The sequence below is a fragment of the Equus asinus genome, chromosome 24 (assembly GCF_041296235.1).
Source record: "Equus asinus isolate D_3611 breed Donkey chromosome 24, EquAss-T2T_v2, whole genome shotgun sequence".
Classification (NCBI taxonomy): Eukaryota; Metazoa; Chordata; class Mammalia; order Perissodactyla; family Equidae; genus Equus; species Equus asinus.
In genome coordinates, this window is record NC_091813.1 from 43,849,718 (window position 1) to 43,870,060 (window position 20,343).

Below are 20,343 nucleotides of genomic sequence, written 5' to 3' on the forward strand. Positions count from 1 at the left end.
TCCACGTACTCACAAACATTTCCAACCCTGGACAGCCTCCATTTACTTTCTCTACTTTCAATTCTGGTTGTAGAATGAGAAGGATCAAGGCTGCCCCAGGGAGAGAAGTCCAAGGCGTCCTGCCCTATGTACCAATCTATATCATCCTCTGGGAAGCACAGGACATCCTGACCTGATCTGACCTGATCCAAAGTTACAGGACCACCCAGTAATCAGACCCCGCCTGCACTGATACCATTTTAACAACTTTTTTACATAATCTTTCCTTTGTCTTGTAAAGAAATAACTCACATACCTATGCCTTATCAATTTAGCCCTACCCTCAACCCATGTTTGCAGCTCTTTACTGCCCATGGGTCCTGTCCCCATGCTCTTCTCTGAATAAAGGAGCACTAGTACCAGACCTTGAGAGTCTAAGAAATCTTTCTTTCGATTCCTTGGCTCGCTGAGCCTGCATCATGGAACGCTATTATAGAAAACTCTAAAGTTATCATGAAGGGACTCAGTTCAAATTCTAATCTCAGGGCCACAAAACAATCTTGTAGACACCCTGTCAATTACTGCAGAGGGGATGTTCCAAATATTTTCTGTTCTCTAGTACTCAACCCTACTCTTGACTCCTTTAATTTCAACTGATAGCTGTATATTACACCCACTCAGGACCATCTAATATGCTCTCTCTCACCTGGGAGTGGAGGAACAGGAGAGGAGGCTACTGCAACCACCCATGAAAAAGGTGGCAAAGCAAACAGAAAGAATTCAATGGATAAGAGACAGACTGAATAGGTGGTGAAGAGTACCAGAATACAACACCTCAAAATATGCCTCTTTGGCACATGGATTATTTTGAGCTGAAGGCCACTGAGAACCAGCAGATAGATGCAGGAGGGGTGGGGGGCGGCGCTCCAAAAACAGGGTGCAAGTTTTCATTTTGTAAATAAAATTTACATTTATAAAGAAAATGTCCATTTGTAAAGATGTCTCCCTCTCATGTAAGAGGACAAGGAGGACTCTAAACAACTCTTATCTATGGAGAAGGCTCCAACTTAAACATGCATAACAAACCTTACCAAACAACCCTTGTTTACCATGCTTTTCCAGGTCACCTTCCTGTAACTTCCCTCCTCCACCAGAAGCCGCAAATCCCTTTTCCTTTGATTAGCCCAAGATGGTACATAAGCCCAGGTTCTAACCATCCCTTCTTGTTACTCATCACTGTGTGCTCCCATGTGTACACGCACAAAGTACACGTTAATAAACTTGGGTTTGTTTTTCTCTTGTTGATCTGTCTTTGGACAGCCTAATTGAGAGAGTCTCAGCCAGAGAACTTAAAACGGGTGGAGGAAAAAGACTTCTTTCCTCCCCTACAGTAGACACTAGGACATGACGCACTGTGAGATGTCCATGTTCTGTGATAAATGACAATCACGACAACGAAAGCGAACATTAACTGGGTACTTGCTGTGTTCCAAGTGCTCTGTTGTACTTTAAACACATCTACTCATTTAATTTTTTTTTTTTTTAAAGATTGGCACCTGGGCTAACATCTGCTGCCAATCTTTTTTTTCTTCTTCTCCCCAAAGCCCACCGGTACCTAGCTGTGTATTTTTAGTTGTGGGTTCTCCTAGTTGTGGCATGTAGGACGCCGCCTCAGCATGGCCTGACGAGCAGTGCCATGTCCACGAACCGGCAAAACCCTGGGCCGCCAAAGCAGAGCATGCAAACTTAACCACTCGGCCACGGGGCTGGCCCTACTCATTTAATTCTTATAACAACCCTATGAGGCAAGAACTTCTCATTACCTCCACTTTCTAAATAAGGAACAGAGGCTTAGAGGAATAAGGAAGTTGCCAAAGGTCACGAAACTGGAAAGTGAAAACCTGGAATTTTTACTCAGTCTGATTCCTGAGCCTGTACTTTCAAACACTTCAAAATAAATAAAATATTCACATCTACATTCTAAACCACTAAAGTTCAACCCTCGGAGTCAGCACTCCTCCCTCCACTGCACTGGAGGTCTCATGTGCAAGGATTCCAGCAGTCACTACCAACTGATCAGCACTGGCAACAGAGATGAAACATAAACCTGGCGAACAGGGTGGCAATGAGCACGTTTAGACTCCTTTCTGCAAATTAGAAAAAGGCATCCCCTCTGGCTAGATCAGTTACAAAAGGCACTTCTGCCTCCAGAAGTTGAGCTGGAACTCGGCCCCATTCACCCCCTTCATACAGGCCCCTGGTTCCGGGCTCGGTCTGAACCTGGTATACCTGGGGCCCTGCTGATGAACCTATTCCTAGAGCCCTTCCCTCTCTGAACTCAGTACTCTACATTCTCTGCAGCTTTATCTTCTCAAGAATGTAAGTCCCATTCTGACTGTTCACCTTATCATTTAAAAATCTGAGGGATCGGGGCTGGCCCCGTGGCCGAGTGGTTAAGTTCGCGTGCTCCACTGCAGGCGGCCCAGTGTTTCGTTGGTTCAAATCCTGCGCGCGGACATGGCACTGCTCATCAGACCACGCTGAGGCAGCGTCCCACATGCCACAATTAGAAGGACCCACAATGAAGAATATACAACTATGTACAGGGGGGCTTTGGGGAGCAAAAGGAAAAAATAAAATCTTTAAAAAATAATAAAAAAAAAATCTGAGGGATTATTTCACAAATTAGGAAGCAGCCAGAGGAATAAAGTGATATACTGAGGATCATACATCAAGTTAGTAAAGCATTAAAATATAAAATACACTTTCCAGACTCTCCATTAAGTATTCTCTTAATTATACCATGTTTTCTTTATTATTTAAAAATGTTGCTCCATCTGTCAGCTTTCAAAAAATTCACACACTAAATTCTTTTAAAATATATATAGATATAACACAGCCCCTCTTAATCCTGCTTTAACGTCATCACAAAGTATCCTTGAACCCTTTTACACATGAGGCAGAGTATATATAAATAAAAACAAACACAATTACATATATGCAGAATATGAGTATGTTGGGCTAACAAGATTGACAGGGTTTTCAGTTTTTGTAATTTCTTTATAAAAAGTAATTTATAGAATTATGAAAAATAAATAAAAACAAAAGAAAAAAGTAATTTATAAATGAAGCTTCTTTGAACAACAAAAAGGACTTACTCTCTTCTATTTTACTGACCATCACTCCTTTTCACTTAAAAGTATTTGAAAATTAAACTAAAACCTAATAAAGACTGGTCATCTTGTTAAGTACTGCATCAGTGCAGTTCCATCAAAATTCTTCCAATGACCATTAGAGTGGTATCATAAAACACAAAGAAATTCATTTATATAATGGGGTTAAAAATGTCTTCATTATTAAAGAGCCCCGTCTTTCTGACTTAAAACAAAGGAACTCCAGCAAAATTCCTCTTTCATTCTTTTGCAGGAATTGGAAACATAAGGTTACAGGCAGTGAGAAGCTATATATATTAGAAATTAGTAAGTTAAGGAATATCACTAATAATAAAGCTTCCTATGAGCACTAAGTGAAGTGGTCATTATGAATGTTCCTCATCTCAGATAATCAATGAGGCCTCATCAAGGACAGATTAGCATAGCTTCTTTCTCAGTGAGGGTTCAAACATCAGCTCAAGAGGCATTCTTAAAGGTGGTAAAGATTCAAGTTAAAATCTTACATAGAAACCTACTAAACTATCATAACAGGAATTATGCATCTTTAGATAAAGTATCTGGCATCTATTAGGAGTATGTACAAAGATCTCTGTTGTTTTTCAAAACTAGTTTTATAGAAAACAAGAGAGACAATCACCAATTTCTGAAAAATAGGGCAAGCTTCAGAAAATATAGTACAAACTGTGGGAACCTTGTACCTGAACAACATAATTAAGTTGTCATAAGTATGAAAACTAAGACATTTAAAATTGTAAGATACAAATAAGTAGGGCTGATGCTTAGTACATTACCATGTAGATAAAATACAGGAAAGAGGGGTTCTGGTTAATAGACCTTCTGGTTAACCATTAAATTTTATTATTGATTTGTAAAGAACCAAATCATAACAAGTGAAAGATGGCAGAATATGCCTTTCTAAAATATGCCCCTTTGCCATAAGGATTATTTTGAGCTGAAGGCACTTGAAAAACAGCAAATGCAGAGAGAAGCTTTCTGTGAATTCCCCTTTATCTGCCTGAAAACAGATCCTCCAAAAGAAACTGAATGGTCATAAATCCCTTCCTCAGGAGTCCCATCAACTAGGGAAGACTGACTCATCACAGGAAAGGAGATGAATGGAACAGGATCAAGAGTTCAGAAACAAAGCCCCACATGTGTAGTCAACTACGAGCTGAACTCAGAAATAGAAGAATGGTGATTGACAGGGGTTGGAGGTAGCGGAAATGGGGAGACGTTGGTCAAAGGGTACAAATCACCAGTTATAAGTTCTGGGGATCTAATGTACAGTGTGGTGATCACAGTTAGCAATTCTGTATTATATACTTCTAAATTGCTAAGAGAGTAAATCTTCAATGTTCTCCCCACAAAAAAGAAACGGTAATTATGTGACATGATGGAAGTGTTACCTAACACTATGGTGGTAACCCTTTTGCAATATGTAACTGTATCAAATCAACACATTGTACACCTTAAACTTACACAACATTATATGTCAATTATATCTCAATAAAGTTGAAAAAGAAAAACAAAGAACCAACACACTACCATAAAACAATCCACGGTCTCATCAAATCTGATCACGCTGCTAAAAGTATTCAACTGTCACACGCACAAGACAACCAGAAGCACCTCAATAACAAGGCTGTCAGTGTGTCAACAATACACTTTTGATGACAGCTTTAAAATTCTGAACAGGAGAAACCTTTGATATGTCAGTCAGTTTACAGAAGAACTCGTTTCCATGTTATTTGTAACGCGAATTGGAAGAGTTGAGCTCTTGAGACTTCTTTTGAGTCTCCACCAATTTTCAAAAACTCATTTCCCATCAAGACTAATATCATTCAAAGACACGGGAATTCTAAAGATAAAAGAGATGGGAGTGGTCCAAGGATGGCACTCTCTCTTTTTTACTGGGTTTCTAGCCTTCCTTTCATCAACTAGTAACTGCAGAGACTCGGTGTCACCTTACAGCTAGCTCAAGTACAAAGAAAAGGTGGCTTTGGGCAGTGCAGCAATTTTAATATTTTTTAAACAATATTTTCTGTTTTATATTTTTACATTTATATTCTTAATAATATTCTTTTTACAAGTGAATTATTAAATTTGCTTAAAAAGATTTTACCTATATATAGTTTTGTATTTGCTAGCATAGAGGATGAGAAAGGAGTACTTACTTTATATATCAAAAGATATATTCCTACAAAATGGATCATATATTGGTTTAAGTTTCAGTTAAAAACAAATTTTTAAAACATATCCACAGTTTCTGTTCTTCCTTTGTAATTTTTTTCTTCCCCATTTTATATTTTAGGTGCCAGACTGAATGGACTCCATATTATTTACCATTAAAGATCCCTAAAGCTGGCATCACTTACCAGCCATTGTATTTGGAAATTTAATAACTAGTTCATCACAAAAAGGTAACTGAGACAAATGGGTTAGTGGCTTGCATTTGAAAATTTCACATAGGGGGCCAGCCCCATGGCCAAGTGGTTAAGTTTGCACGCTCTGCTTTAGCAGCCTGGGGTTCACCAGTTGGGGTCCTGGGCACAGACCTACACACCATTTATCAAGCCATGCTGTGATGGCATCCCACATAGGAGAACTAGAATGACTTACAACTAGGATGTACAACTATGCACTGGGGCTTTGGGGAGGAAAAAGAAAAACAAGAGGAAGATTGGCAACAGATGTTAGCTCAGGGCCACTCTTAAAAAAAAAAAAAGAAGAGGGGCCGGCCCCGTGGCCCAGTGGTTAAGTTCTCTCGTTCTGCTGCAGGCAGCCCAGTGTTTCGTCGGTTCGAATCCTGGGCGCGGACATGGCACTGCTCATCAAGCCACACTGAGGCGGCGTCCCACATGCCACAACTAGAAGGACCCACAACTAAGAATATACAACTATGTACTGGGGGGCTTTGGGGAGGAAAAGGAAAAAAAAAGGAAGAAAATTTAACATAAATTCTAAGAAAACTGATCAGTCTTTTTTTGTGTTTAAATAAAAAGGCAAATAATCGAGCAAGGGAGTCTTTTTCCCATTTACAGTTTTTCTTCATATGAACTAACCAAAAAGACAAGTCCTTAGAAAAGTTAAGCTCCTTAATGACTTACACACACGCAGATTTTTAATCCACCCTGTCCTTTCTATTTCCACAGCCCAGGCCCCTACTTCATGGTTTTTTTGCTTCTTGCCTAAACTATTATAATAACTTCCTCACTGGTCTCTCTCTTCCTCTTCCAATGGAGTTCCATGAAAAAAAGGGTCTTTGTAGTTAAAAAGGAAAAGCTTGAAAGTGCCAGGTTAAATGATGTTAAAAAACTTTTTTTTTAACCTGTCATACTTCTCACTGCCTTTCATATTCCATGTGTATTGTAAACCCCCAAGAGACTATAGTACACAACTATTTATTAATAATATGTTGGTGTCCCAAGCAGTATTAAAGATGTTGGCATAAGTGATAAACTACTATATCAGTCAAGGTCTTAGTTTCTCTTTCCAACTGTATCTCCCATGTGGTTCTAGGATCCTAGATCATTGACTACTCCTTTATACCTCTGGGCCTCTGTCCACAAGGCCTCTTTATCTGTAACGTCCTTCCTCTCATCTCTATTTATTGAAATCATGCCCAGCCATAAACGTATAGGATCAAAAGGTATCTCTTCCAGGAAGTCATTTCAAATTCTCCCTAATTCAATTTATTTTCTACTTCCCCCAAGGACTCTGTAATTTTATTAATGCATTTATTTATCTGTCTTAGGTTATACTGTAAATATAACTTTCTCCTTCACTAAATTATAAGGCATGGAAAACAAAAACAGCCTAGTACATAGTTGGTATTCAAAACGCTTCTGAATTGAAATAGTAATTTTAATTTTTCCCAAAAATGCCTGAAAATAGATCTCATTTTGTTGTACAAATACATACAAAACTGAAAGAACAGATGTTATCACCTCCCCCTACATTTGACAGATTATTATAAACATCATAATTATTATATTAAACAGCTAACATTTCTAAAACATTAACTGTGTACCAGGTACTGAGCTAACTGCTTTAAACAATTTATTTCATTTAATCCCAAAACAATCATATAAGGTAGGTTCCATTACTATGACCAACTTACCAGTGAGGAAACTGAGGTTCCAAGAGGCAAAGCTACATGCCCAAGATCTGACAGCTGGTAGTTAGGGCTAGTAAGTGGCAGAGATTAGAATCAAGCCCACATCTGCCTGACTGCAAAACTCATGCCGGTAACTCCTACGCTTTTCTGCCTCTCAGTACTTGCCCGAGTAGTTCCCAGTAATAAACCAGGATGCTAATCACAGTTCATTTAAACTCAGTAGCAAAAAGTATTATCTAGTCTCAAAGATTTCAAAATTCACTAAAATGTGACATCTATGCTATTGAACCATAATTGCAAAATGAAAATGAAAGAATTACTTACTTGCACAATTTGCCTTCTGCCACGTGGAATTAAAAAACTCAGACAGAATCAGCACTATCTGCATTCTATCTGACATTAACAGACTTCTGGCACAACTATGACTCTCTGAAGTATTCTGTAACAAAAAAAGAAAATAGAAAAATACAATCTGAATATTTTTTAGACTTCCCAAACACCAACAAGAGGCAAAAAAAACCTTATAAAATTAATTTAAATATTTATTATAAGCATTTTAACATTTTGCCTGATATAATCAAATAATCATGCCATTAATAAGAACACCTGTAATAAAACAATGGTAGCTAACATTTATCGGCACCAAGTTCACTTGCACAGGAAGAACATCTTTGCTTCTTGAATAAGTACTGGCTTCTACAGAACAATCTCAACTACTGAGGCCCAAATTGTGTGCGTGTCATGTTTCTTACTTTTCATGCAAAGGAAAAAATTCTGGAAAGTTATTCACCAAAATGTAGCAGTGGTTATCTCTGAAAAATGGAAATATGGTGATTTTTATTTTCTTTTTCGCCTCTTTTACACTGTCTCAATTTTTTCTATACTGACCATCTATTATTTACACAATTTTTTTAATCTGGTGAGTAAATGATCACCAAACATTTAGTTTCATCTTCTTGGCAATCTTTGGTTCAAAATCTTATAATCCACAAGAAAATGTGACACATCAAGTTTGTACCCAAACAGTTTGCACCCAGATAGAAGACTACGATTTCCAGAGATCATTTCCATAATGAAACTCACACTATGCAAATAATAAAAACAAGTTCCTAAATTATTTAAGCCTTATCTATTTAATTTTCCCTTTTGCCCCAAGCAAAGAACTAAGTCCTGCTTATCCTTCATTCCTTAAAAGTTATTTAACTCCTATTATTTACCAGGTAGTACAAGAATCCTAGAGTTTTAAGGATACAGAAAGTTAAGGGAATGTCATCAACACTGGGACTTCAAGAATCTCCCCAGAGACATACAGATAAGGAATTATATAGTGTGAAGAGTAATGAGAGAGAGAGAGTGATAACTCGGGAAAAGAGCTGATCAGGCAGGTAGGGCGGGAAAAGAGGGAAGGAGGGCTTTACGGCAGAATTCTTGTTTTAAATACCTCTGATGTTCATTTTGGGATAGTTACCCTCTCTGTGGCTTAGTTTTGTCTTCTCATTAAAAGATGTATCCAAATGAACGCTCGCTTTTAAAATAGTGAACCTAAAAATTCATTTAAAAAGTCCCTTTCTGGGGCCAGCCCAGTGGCACAGCGGGTAAGTGCGCACAGGCCCCTTCAGCAGCCCAGGGTTCACCAGTTTGGATCCCAGGTGCGGACCTACGCACCACTCATCAAGCCATGCTGTGGCAGGCATCCCACATATAAAGTAGAGGAAGATGAGCATGGATGTTAGCTCAGGGCCCGTCTTCGTCAGCACAAAGGAGGATTGACAGCAGATGTTAGCTCAGGGCTAATCTTCCTCAAAAAAAAAAAAAAGTTCCTTTCTTGGAATTGCTTTCAGAGCAATAAAGAAAATTTCTATTGTTACTTCTTAAATGGAGCATGGCTGATATATGCTCTTCACCTAGCCACCTTGCTGCCAACCTGAACTGCTCTAAGTGGGTGTAGTTGGCTAAGTGTAATAAGTTACTTAAGTTGAGTCTTCATAAGTACATGACTGGCTATTTAAAAAATCAATACAGTATAGCCTGTATGAGTGGTCAATGTGTAGAATAGTTCAGATGAAGAAGATACCGGTGTAGTTGGGGGAAATTAGGAAAGAATTCATGGAAGAAGTTGGATTTGAACTCAGCCCTATGCTGAGAAAGGGAAGAGGATTCTAAAATGGGAGAACAAAACGATCACAGGGTGAAAGTGGGAGTGATTATGAGGTATTGAGGGGGTATTCAGTAGGCCAATATAGTTAGAATGGAGGGTACCTCTACGAAAGTGGAGGCATTAAAGGGAGATGTTAGGGCAAGGTTATGAAGGGTCTTGAGGGTCATGAGAGTCAGACAGTGGGAAACTTTTACAGATTTCTAAAGAGAGTGACATGAAAAGCAGAGTTTGGGAACACCAGTCTCAGCCACAATACGTAGTGTAAGGAGGCGGGAGACTAACTAGAATATTTCTATAATTCAGGCACGATGAAAAGACAGTGGCGAAAGTGTGAAAGGAAGAGAAGTGACGAATAACCCCAATGATGATGATGTACTTACTGAATACCTAACTGCCCGAAATGCTCCAAATGTGGAACTTATTTAATCCTTATAACAACTCTATGATAGAAGTAGTATCTCTCTGGATTCAAACCCAGCCTCTTCCACTACATGGCCTTGGATAAGTTACTTAATCACTCTGAGGCTCCATTTCTTAAAGTATGATATCCACCTGTGTGTGTCTAGGTTCCTTACCTGGACAGAAGTTCCTTCAGGAAGGGAACTTTGTGTTATATCTTAGTATTCTCAATGCCTAGCACATGACCAAAAATATTGGCCCTTGGTTTATATTTAGAACTCCTAGTACTCAAATGTGTCATAACCACTTAGCAGAACCCTAATCACAATGAACCCAACCATCCACTTTCATCATGCCTGTTTGGCAAAAAAGCAAACCACTAAGCAGATTATTTCCACAATAAACCCATAATCCCAAACTGCACACCTCACTGTCCTGTCTGCTCATTCTCCTCCCTTTAGAACCACTATTCCAATCTTCTCCACTCACCCTTTAATCTCAAGAGAAGATCTAGCTTCCCAGTTGACAGTAAAAAACAGAAGCCATCAAGTTGAAACTCTGACCTGCCAACCTCTACCCTAACCTCTCCTACCCTCCTGTTACAGGGCCAAAAGTGCCTTCCCCCATCAAAGGCTCATCTCCCTGTGGATGCCCTAGATCCCATCTACTCTGCCTTCTCAGGAAAACCGACTTGTTTACTTTTCCACTCTCTCCTGTATCTTCACCTTCTCTATAGGATCCTTCCCATCAGCCTTTAAACATGTTCCGGTCACTTCCATCTTAAGAAAGGAAGAAGAGAAGGAGAGACAGAGGGTTGGAGGGACAAAAGACCAGAAAGAAAGTAAAGAAAATCCCTGAGTCCCCCAGTCTTCTTTAGTGACCCCTCTCTCTTATCTCCTCTTCAAGGCCAAACTCTTCAAGAATTGTGTAGGTTCGCTCTTCCCACTTCCTCATCTTCCATTCACTATTTAACTATTTAATCTTGCTTTCATCCCCAAGCACTCCATCAAAACCACTCCTGTGTTAAGGAACCAATAATGTCAATGTTGATAAATAACTTCCAGTCCTCTCAGCAGGATATGACACAAATAACCACCCCTTCCCTTTTCCTTCATTTACAAGACACCACACTCTCCTGATTTTTCTTCATCTCTCTGACTCTTTCTTCTCAGTCTCCTTTGATACTTTATCCTCTACCCAAATCTTCAATTCGTAGTGTTCCTTTCTCATTCTTCAGGTGCCATGGTTTCAAACACTTATTTTTAAGCCACCTACTCCCAAACATATTATCCTCAATCCAGATCTCTAGACATATACATCCAACCACATATGCAATATCTCCACTTGGATGTCTCATAAACACCTTAAAATCAACAAGTTCAAAATCAAGTTCATGATCTTTCCCCACCAAACAGGTTCCTCCCTCCATCTGAGTAAATGGCAACCCTTATTCACTAAGCTGCTCTTATTAAAACCCTGGGAAGGAGCATTTCCTTTCCTTCACTCTCCATATTCAACTAACCACCAAATCTTGTCAATTCTATCTTTATAATCTCTCTGAAATCTATCCATTTCTCCCCATCACAATGGCCCCCACGTATCCTAGCCACCGCCATTTCCCACATCCCTGCAAGAGTCTCTTAACCCATCTCCCCATACCTACTCTTCCCCTCCCTGCCCCAGTCCCCGTCCCCTCCATTTTCTCTATGTACCAGAGTGGCCTTTTAAAGTACAAATCTGATCATGTCATTCCACAGAATTAAACCTTTCACTAACATCACATTGTTTTAAAATCAAAGTCTAAAATCCTTAACATACCCAACAAGGCCCACATGACCTGGCACCTGCTCACATCCCCAGGCTCAGATCACTAGTCTCCTCCTGACTCACAGTGCTTTCAGTTCTTCCTACCGCTCAAACTTACCAGACTCCAGCCTCAGAGTCTTCACACCTGCTACTTCTTTACATGTATACCTTCTCTCCGCTGCCCTACTCTCACTCAGATTTTAGGGGTCAGCTTTAATCACTGACCACTCTATCTACCTCCAGTCCTAGTCAAGATCAGCACCCTTGTGATAACGGTTTGGTAGCATCTGGTGTTTTTTTCATTGCAACACTTATCACACCAAAATTAAAATACTACTTCTTTATTGAAAAGTTTAAGGTCTATTCTCCCTATCAGAGTACAACCTCTGTCCATTCACAGCTATATCCCTAGTAACTACTACTAGCCTGCACATAATAGGCCCTCAATAACTTTTTGAATGAATTCTTAAGAAGCATTATATTTTCCAACCTTTAAATAGACACAGATTATTGTTATTCTGTGTTCCAATTTTCCCGCTATATTCCTAAGATTTTATTTATTAATGTATACTAAAAGTATGTTGAACACTTCCAGATACATACCCCCATCACTACACCTTCATAAAGACATATACATATCTATATGTCTGTCTATATATCTATCTATATAAATTTTTTAAAAACCAAGGAGAAGATAAAACGTAGCTATCCACAACTTGCCAGGCCAAGGCATCCTGGCAACCACTCTGATGATGCTGAAGAGCTCAAAGAAACCACGTCTCGGGGCTGGCCCCGTGGCCGAGTGGTTAAGTTTGCGCGCTCCGCTGCAGGCGGCCCAGTGTTTCATTGGTTCGAATCCTGGGTGCGGACATGGCACTGCTCATCAGACCACGCTGAGGCAGCGTCCCACATGCCACAACTAGAAGAACCCACAACGAAGAATACACAACTATGTACTGGGGGGCTTTGGGGAGAAAAAGGAAAAAATAAAAATCTAAGGGGGAAAAAAAAAAAAAAGAAACCACGTCTCTCTCAGTTTAAACTAAAAGAAGAAAGTATAACGCTAAGGACGAGGGAATCCATCACTTCTACCATTCAGATTTCACAAATCATTGTATTCTTTTTTTTTTTAAAGATTGGCAACTGGGCTAACATCTGTTGCCAATCTTTTTTTTTCCTTCTCCCCAAAGACCCCCAGTACATAGTTATATATTCTAGTTGTGGATCCTTCTGGCTGTGCTATGTGGGATGCTGCCTCAGCGTGGCTTGATGAGCGCTGCTGTGTCCTTGCCCAGGATCCGAACCTGTGAAACCCTGGGCCACTGAAGGGGAGCACGTGAACTTAACCACTTGGCCACGGGGCTGGCCTCAAATCACTGTATTCTTTACCTAGAGATAATACAACCACATGTGGTCCTTGTCGCAGTAATTCCAAGAGGAAGTGACAAGAAAATAGAATTGTCATAATTCTATTATAGTTAAGTGAATTAGCTTACTGTATCACAGAAATAGCTTGCTAATTTCTACCTTTGATCCTTTTTCTCCTTGTTATACTCCCCTCCTCTCTCGATCCATGAACATGGATTCACCCTAAAGAGGTGAGAAAGGATGTCTTGTTCAAAATTCAGCTTGCAGGTTTTCTCTGATTAACCCCATCTTGCTCTGTTCCTGCCTTTAATTCAGCATCTCCTTCACTCTCTTGCTCTAAATTGCTATTGTACAATTTATAACATTGACATTGACAATTTGTTCCTTTTTCTTTTTCTCAATATAGGTTTACTTTTCCCCAACTACACTGAGAGTTTGAGGCCTGGACCTTATCCTCTTCTCCTTTTATATCCTTTTATCAGCCCAACATTTAAGAACAGTGTGTGTTTGCTGATTAGACTTTTAAAATGAGAGACTGATGCTCAGACAAAAGGAAAATACGGAAATAACCCCCACCAAATACACAAAAGACGACTAATCCCTTCAAGTTCACTCCTAAGAAACTCACAACACATTTTCCCATAGGTTCCTTATTATACATGATGGTTCAAGTCCCAAACCAATCCAAAAAAGCCTGCTAAATCCATGAAGTACCACAGAACTGTAGAAATCATGCTTTTGAGCTAATAAACCACATCCAGCTCTATTGAGGAAAGGAGGGGAAACAGACCAAGGTCTAGGTTGACTTGGAGGGGACACGGAGATCGGGGAAAGGGTTTTTCTGCCTTTTTAATCTCTTTACCTTCTTCCTTTCACACAAGGGTGAGGCGACCCAGGTGCCCAGGTCACTGGTGGAATCTGAGAGGCACAAAGGAGAGGAAGTTCCTGCCACCCCCGACCTGGGAAGCCTCCCCCGGGAAATGTGGAAATTCATACACAGATTGGGTGATGCCCATAATACTGCACTACTGGAGTCTGGGGTGATTTCTTAACCTCTTCTTAATTCCACTATCTACACAAATGGGAAAGGCATTTGCTGCCTCAAAAGATCCAAGCTTTGCATCCTGATTCACGGTCACTCTGGCTACAGAACTCACCTAACTGCTCGAGAATATGATGCCACACCACACCCTGCTGTAGTTGACAGGGACAAGTCTTGGAGCTTTATTTTAAAATCATAGTGAGATGGACCTATATATCCCCCTTGCTATACCCAATAAACGTATACCTGAAAAATCCTGCATCTAAGCCAAAATTTGTTTAAACCATCTTGAAAACGAACTCTTTACAGAAAGATTGACGACAGAATTTATTTAATGTAAATAAATCCCCCATTTTTGTAAAAAAAAAACCCAGACATGTTAAGTAATATCAGGCTGACAAGGCAGGAAGCAACTACATACAAGTTTATACTTTGTCAAATCAACTATGATTTACGAAATAATTCCAACCACATTTTCATGAGACTACGTGTCCTCTCAGTACAAGAGGAACTTTCCCACTCCACAATCCTAATGTCACTCCTCATGTTCTTCCGTTACAAGGCATATCCGACCCACACCTCATGACTCCCACCAGCCCTGATAGTCTAATCCTTTCCTACTCTAGACCCTATACGGTTCACAGGAGCAGGGACACATCTTCTCTCTGTCTCTCTTTCTTTTTATTAAATCCCTCACAGCACCTACCACATGACCAGAAAAGCTCTAAGGGTACCAAGAACGGAGGGCAGATTTACCATCGCCAAAAATTTCAGCTCCTATTTACTGAGAACTATTACTATGTGCCAGTTTTCTAAGACTTCCTTTTATCCCCATCTTACAGATAAGAAAACAGGCACAGAGGATATAAGTAACTTGTCCAGAGTATATTGCTAATAAGCAGAGGAGAACTGCACTCCTGGCCGCCTGGCTCCAGTCTGTCTTAATCACTAAGATGAACTCTCATACGTTATCTCTTTTAATCCTTTTATCAGTCACATCAGGCAGCAGTTTTTCTCCATGTTACAGAGGAGGAAACTAAGACTCTAAGATAATTAATCCAAGGCCAAACTGTTAGTGGAGGATCTGAAAATTTCTGGCTGCAAAGCTCAAGCTCCTACCCACTACCTCACTATAGCTTCCCCACTTCACTTGGGGTTTCAGGAAAGGGCCCTTCCTGGGAACTCCGGGAGAAGATGGGAAGAAGCTGTGGCGGAGTCGGGGGAAGGGAGTAAAGGAAAGTAAGGAAAGACAGGGTTTCGGGCGCAGGAACCCCAAGAAAACTAGGCATACCTGTCTGCAAATATGTACCAAGAGGATGCCGAACAGCAGCCATGGAGGCAAAATCCAAGCCCTATAATGCCTCTACCTCCTTTTCTGATGCCCCGAATTCCACAACCCCAGTCCAACCCCTTTTTCTTCCAGATGGGGAAACTGAGGCCCCCAGACTTAACCATCATTACACCTTCCTGCTTTGCCAACCCTCCACGGCACAGGTCTCGGGTGTGCTCTACCCACCCCCACGGCTCGGCTGATGTTGTCCATCTTGCTGGCGACCTGTTGGAAGAGGGGGAAACAGGTCTGACAGAGGCGCACCGGCCGGGCGCCGCGCACTATGCACCCGGTCAGCTCTGCGCTGCTGTTGGCGAAGTCCAGCAGCAGCTCCCGGCACTCGGGATCCAGATCCGGCAGGCCCGGGGGTAGGGACAGTGGCCCCAGCCTCCCGCCCTGCAGCAGGGTCAGGGACAAGTCCTCCGCCTCCAGCAACTGCTGCTCCGACAGGAGGTCGTAGAGGACCCTTTGGGGGCTGCCGCCCCTGGGAAGCGCGCCCAGAGCCAGCCCGGACCACAGCAGCGGCACTAGCAGCAGCCGCGGCAGCAGCGACGACCTCGGCGGCGCGACCGTCTCGTCCGGATCCATCGCGGGGTTCACAACCCCCAAGGCGCTCGCCGCCGCCCCTCCGTGAGCCGGTACTGTCTACGGCCGCCGCTTCCGGCTTCCTCGGGCGCAGGCCGCGAGCCGGGTCACGAGGAGCGAGCGTCACGGCCCCGCCCCCGGCGCGCAGCGCCCCGCCCCATTGGCTGCCGGGAGCCTCCGCGGCCGGCGGGCCTGCGCACGGGCCGCCTCGCGCACCCAGCCCGCGCAGGGCAGCTGATTGAGGGGCGCGCGACGCCGGAGGTGGCGTCCAGCTGTGGGTCGCCCAGCCGAGGCTCGCCTGCCGTGGGAATCCAAGCATCCGCTACCTTCAACAATTAGATCTCGGGGGTCTTGGCCCTTGGAGTTCCCTGCGTTCTCGAAGTCTGCGGCGTTACTTCCCACCGCAGAAAGAGGGACGGCCTGGGCCGTGAGAATTACGAGTTCCCTGAGAAAGCCTGCTGGCAGGTGCCTTTGCAGGTTTTCACTTGGTGTTTCTAAGCATAATTTTCCCCCTCGTCGTATCTGGAAAGAGTAATGACGTCTGTTGATTATTTTTGGTACTGGAGCCTAGTGGCTTCCAAGCTACTTTTTTTTTTTTTTAACACTGTCTAGGTCGGCGCTGTCGGATAGACTGTCTGCGATGCCGGACAGACTCTGTATCTGCGCCGTCCAAGACGGTAGCCACTAGTCACATGGGGCTGCTGAGCCCTTGTAACGTGGCTACTGCAACAGAGGAACGGAATTTAAGTGTAAAGAGCTGCGTCTGTGGGTGCTGTGTTGGACAGCGCAGGTCTCAGTTCTCTCGCTGGTCAGCCTGGCCCTGGGGTGGCTAATGTCGAGGTGTGCCTGGAGCTGAAGGGGTTCCTGGGGTGCGGCACAAACCTGCATCCAGCACAAAATCCTGAAAATTCCTCGCAAACCTCTCGACCTCAAACCCCCGCCCAGTTTCTGACATGCCCAAGGCAATGGTGTGGGACGGTGTAACAAGAGTACTGATGCCACTGCTGGGCTGTAAAAAGAAGTTAAGCTAGTGACCTGGAAAACGGTTTCCTGACAAGTCTCTACCTAACAAGTTTGGTAGAAAACTATTTCCTGGCCGTTTTGTGTCGTCCTGCTTTCATCTTTGCCTTGTAAATTGCAGGGCAATTCCTCCTCTTCAGCTGATGGTGCTAATTTACCTCTCTGAGGGTGCTGAGAGTTACTTTTCACCCAGTCTGTTTGGTTATTGTTTTGTGTTCCTAAATTCGCTTGTGATGGCTAAGTTTTGTTTCATTTTTGTTGCCAAGAAACTGAATTAGTAGGAAGTTTGATTTGTGTAACAATAAATGTGTTTCCAAAAGAGAAGAGAGTTGTCTTAATTTTCTCAAATGTCATCCTGTAACTTTCAGGTCTTTTTATGTCTTAGAAGTACTGTTCTTAAGTGTTCTTTCAGGCAGCGTCATGAGTAAATTGTTAAACCTCTCTGGAAAGTAATGTGGCGCAATCAACAACATTACAAATGCACATACTCCAACCTAGCAAATCCACTTGTAGGAATTTATCTTAAACATATACTAACCTTATATAGACATGATTATTAATTGCAATATTGTTTGTAATAGTAAAAGAATGGGTTAAAGGGCATGTTAAAGATACTGTGGCCTCTTTTCCCTTTCCTTTCTTTTCCCTTCCCTTCCTGGAACAATTCCTTCCTAAAGCCATTAGATCAAGTAGAGTAAGGTAGGCATCTATGCTGGTAGAGTGGGAGTGTCAGAGGCCCAGGGAGGGGTGTCAGAGCACAGGTAAGAAGAGGAGGACAAGGGGGGTCGGAGGTGGCATCAGCCTGATGCAGGGCATTGGATCATGAGTAGGGTAAGAAGGGTTTCTACAGGGGACGGGACGGCAGTGACTGGGAGTTTGCTTACATTCAGAGAGATTGATCAAATAAGTAAATATATTAAAGATAATGGCAGCCTGGTTTCTGACTGAGAGAAACGAAGAGAGTTACAGACATGAAAAGGGAGGAAAGTAGAATGAACTCTGTAATATTGGATTAGAATCAGCAGTATCCGTGGCTGGAAATACATATAGATATAGAAACCAATATAGATGTAAATGTATGTTTGTGTATATTTACATATAGGTATATGCACGTGTGTGTGTACATTTTCCCTGGCTCTGTCCACTGAGAAGCCTAGTAGCAGAGGCACTCCAATACTAATGAGCACACATGGTGCCCAAATCATGGCTTCAAAATACCATTCTCCACTAAAAGGAGCCAAGAATCTTTGGAGAAATAGCTGATTCCATCACTGGGGCAAGAAAAAGCACAAGTTTAGCCCAGATCATCTTGTTGTGCCGGAAAGTAAGAAAGTGCTCAAAGAATGATGGGAACATGTCAAGAACATACAGGAGCCAACTTGAATAGGCTCCCACTGCCCAAATCTGGGACAATTTGAACATCAAAATAAATAATGATGGTTAACGAGTCATAGTCCATTGACTAAAACAGGAAACCGTGAGCCTATAGTGATATATTTAAATAAATGAATAAATTGAATATTTCATGAGGAATAAGATATTTACGTGTTTTCAAAGTCTTTCCTCCCCTAAAAAATACTTATTAATTACAAATGGAAAAAATGAGTAAATTTACAATGATGAAGTCTGTCAGACTCCTCATTAATCAAATGATCACATGAACATCATCATAATGGGACAAATAGAAATTGCATGCCACTTGATAGAATACAGTTAGAACACAGCATCACTTCTGTTAAAACTATGCCAAAGACACATAACCTGATTCTAATCATGAGAAAGCATCAGATGAATCAAATTAAGGTTCATTCTACAAAATAGCCTGTAATCTTCTTATAGCCATAAGAGTCAAGGAAAGATTAAGGAACTGCACTTGCATAAAGGACATTATTGGGACAACTAGCGAAATTTAAATGGGGTCTGAGAATTAGATGGTACTAATGTATAATGTTAATTTGCTGATTTTGATAATTGTATTGTGGTTATGTAAGAGAATGTTTTTATTTGTAGAAAACACACAGGAAAGTATTCAGGGCAAATAGGACATCAGGTCAGCAACTTACTTGCAGATGGTTCCAGAAAAAAATGATTTGTACTATACATGCAACTTTTTTGTAAGCTTGAAATTGTTTCAAAATCTAAAAATATATTGTAAAAATAAATTAGGGTACAGCAATGCAATAGAATTCTATACATTTGAAATCTTATGTACTGATGTGGAACAACTGCCAAGATAAATGGAAAAAAGAAAGTGTCAGAAAAAAGGATTTTTAATGCTCATGTGCATATGCATAGACTGTCTCCAGAAGGATACAGAAAAACTGGTCACTTTGGTAAAAGAGGAATTTAATGTGTCAACAGGGCTAGGAGAGAGACTGTTCATTGTAAACTTTAGTACTTTTAAGGTATGGTTCCATATGAATATGCTTCTTACTCAAAAAATTAATAAAAATGAAAAGATAGAGTTTCTTTTCTTTTCTTTTCTTTTTTTTGAAGAAGATTAGCCCTGAGCTAACATCTGCTGCCAATCCTCCTCTTTTTTTTTTTTTTTTTTTTTTTTTGCTGAGGAAGACTGGCCCTGAGCTAACATCTGTGCCTGTCTTCCTCTACTTTATATACAGGACGCCTGCCACAGCATGGCTTGCCAAGCGGTGCCATGACTGCACCCGGGATCCGAAGCGGCAAACCCCAGGCCACCAAAGTGGAACGTGTGCACTTAACCACTGCACCACCAGGCCAGCCCCAAGACAAAGTTTCTTAATTTTTCAGCTATCAGTAGGCTCAGACCATTTGTGAATCCCACTAAACTTGTTCATAGAATTTTCTACATATTATTTTCTGAGAAGAAAGTAATAACTTCCATCATAATTTCTGTAGGGGTCTGTGATCCAAAAGGTTAAGAACCATAGATTTAAAATCAACCCAAATAAAATTCCTTCCTCCAAGTTTGAGTTACATTAAATTTGCTTTTTATCTCACATATCCTAGAATATGTGACACAAACAGAAAAGCAAGACAAAAAGCAGTAATTTATTGTGGTAGGCATTAGAATAAACAAAGATGACTAGAACACCATTGTGCTCACAAAGAATAAGACATAAAATCCAATGTGTACAATAAAATTAAATAGGAAAGGAGGCAATGCAGAGGTGTTTTAGAAGCACTGAAGATGGAACTAACTGTACCTAGAAGTTTGGAGAAGACTCAGGAAGCTCTTCAAAGAGGAGGTGATTTTTGAGTGGAGTCTTACAGAATGAGTAGGAATTCACCCACTGGCAGCTCCAGAATGTCTCTGTAGGAGAAGTGAGTGGCAGCAGTCTGGATAGGAGGAAGGACTGGAAAACTCGTTCTAAAGCTCCATCTGCA

General features: G+C 41.3%; 1 protein-coding gene across 1 annotated transcript in view; it reads right to left on the reverse strand.

Moving 5' to 3' along the window:
* OSTM1 (osteoclastogenesis associated transmembrane protein 1) overlaps window positions 1-16,095 on the reverse strand; it is a 33,936-nt gene extending 17,841 nt beyond the window's left edge. The window contains exons 1-2 of the mRNA XM_014839044.3: window positions 15,559-16,095; window positions 7,594-7,708 (exon numbers count right to left, since the gene is read on the reverse strand). Of these exons, the coding sequence (XP_014694530.1) occupies window positions 7,594-7,708; window positions 15,559-15,960 (517 nt within the window). The 5' untranslated portion in view covers window positions 15,961-16,095. The remainder of the gene's footprint in view (window positions 1-7,593; window positions 7,709-15,558) is intronic.
* Window positions 16,096-20,343: the final 4,248 nt, after the last annotated feature.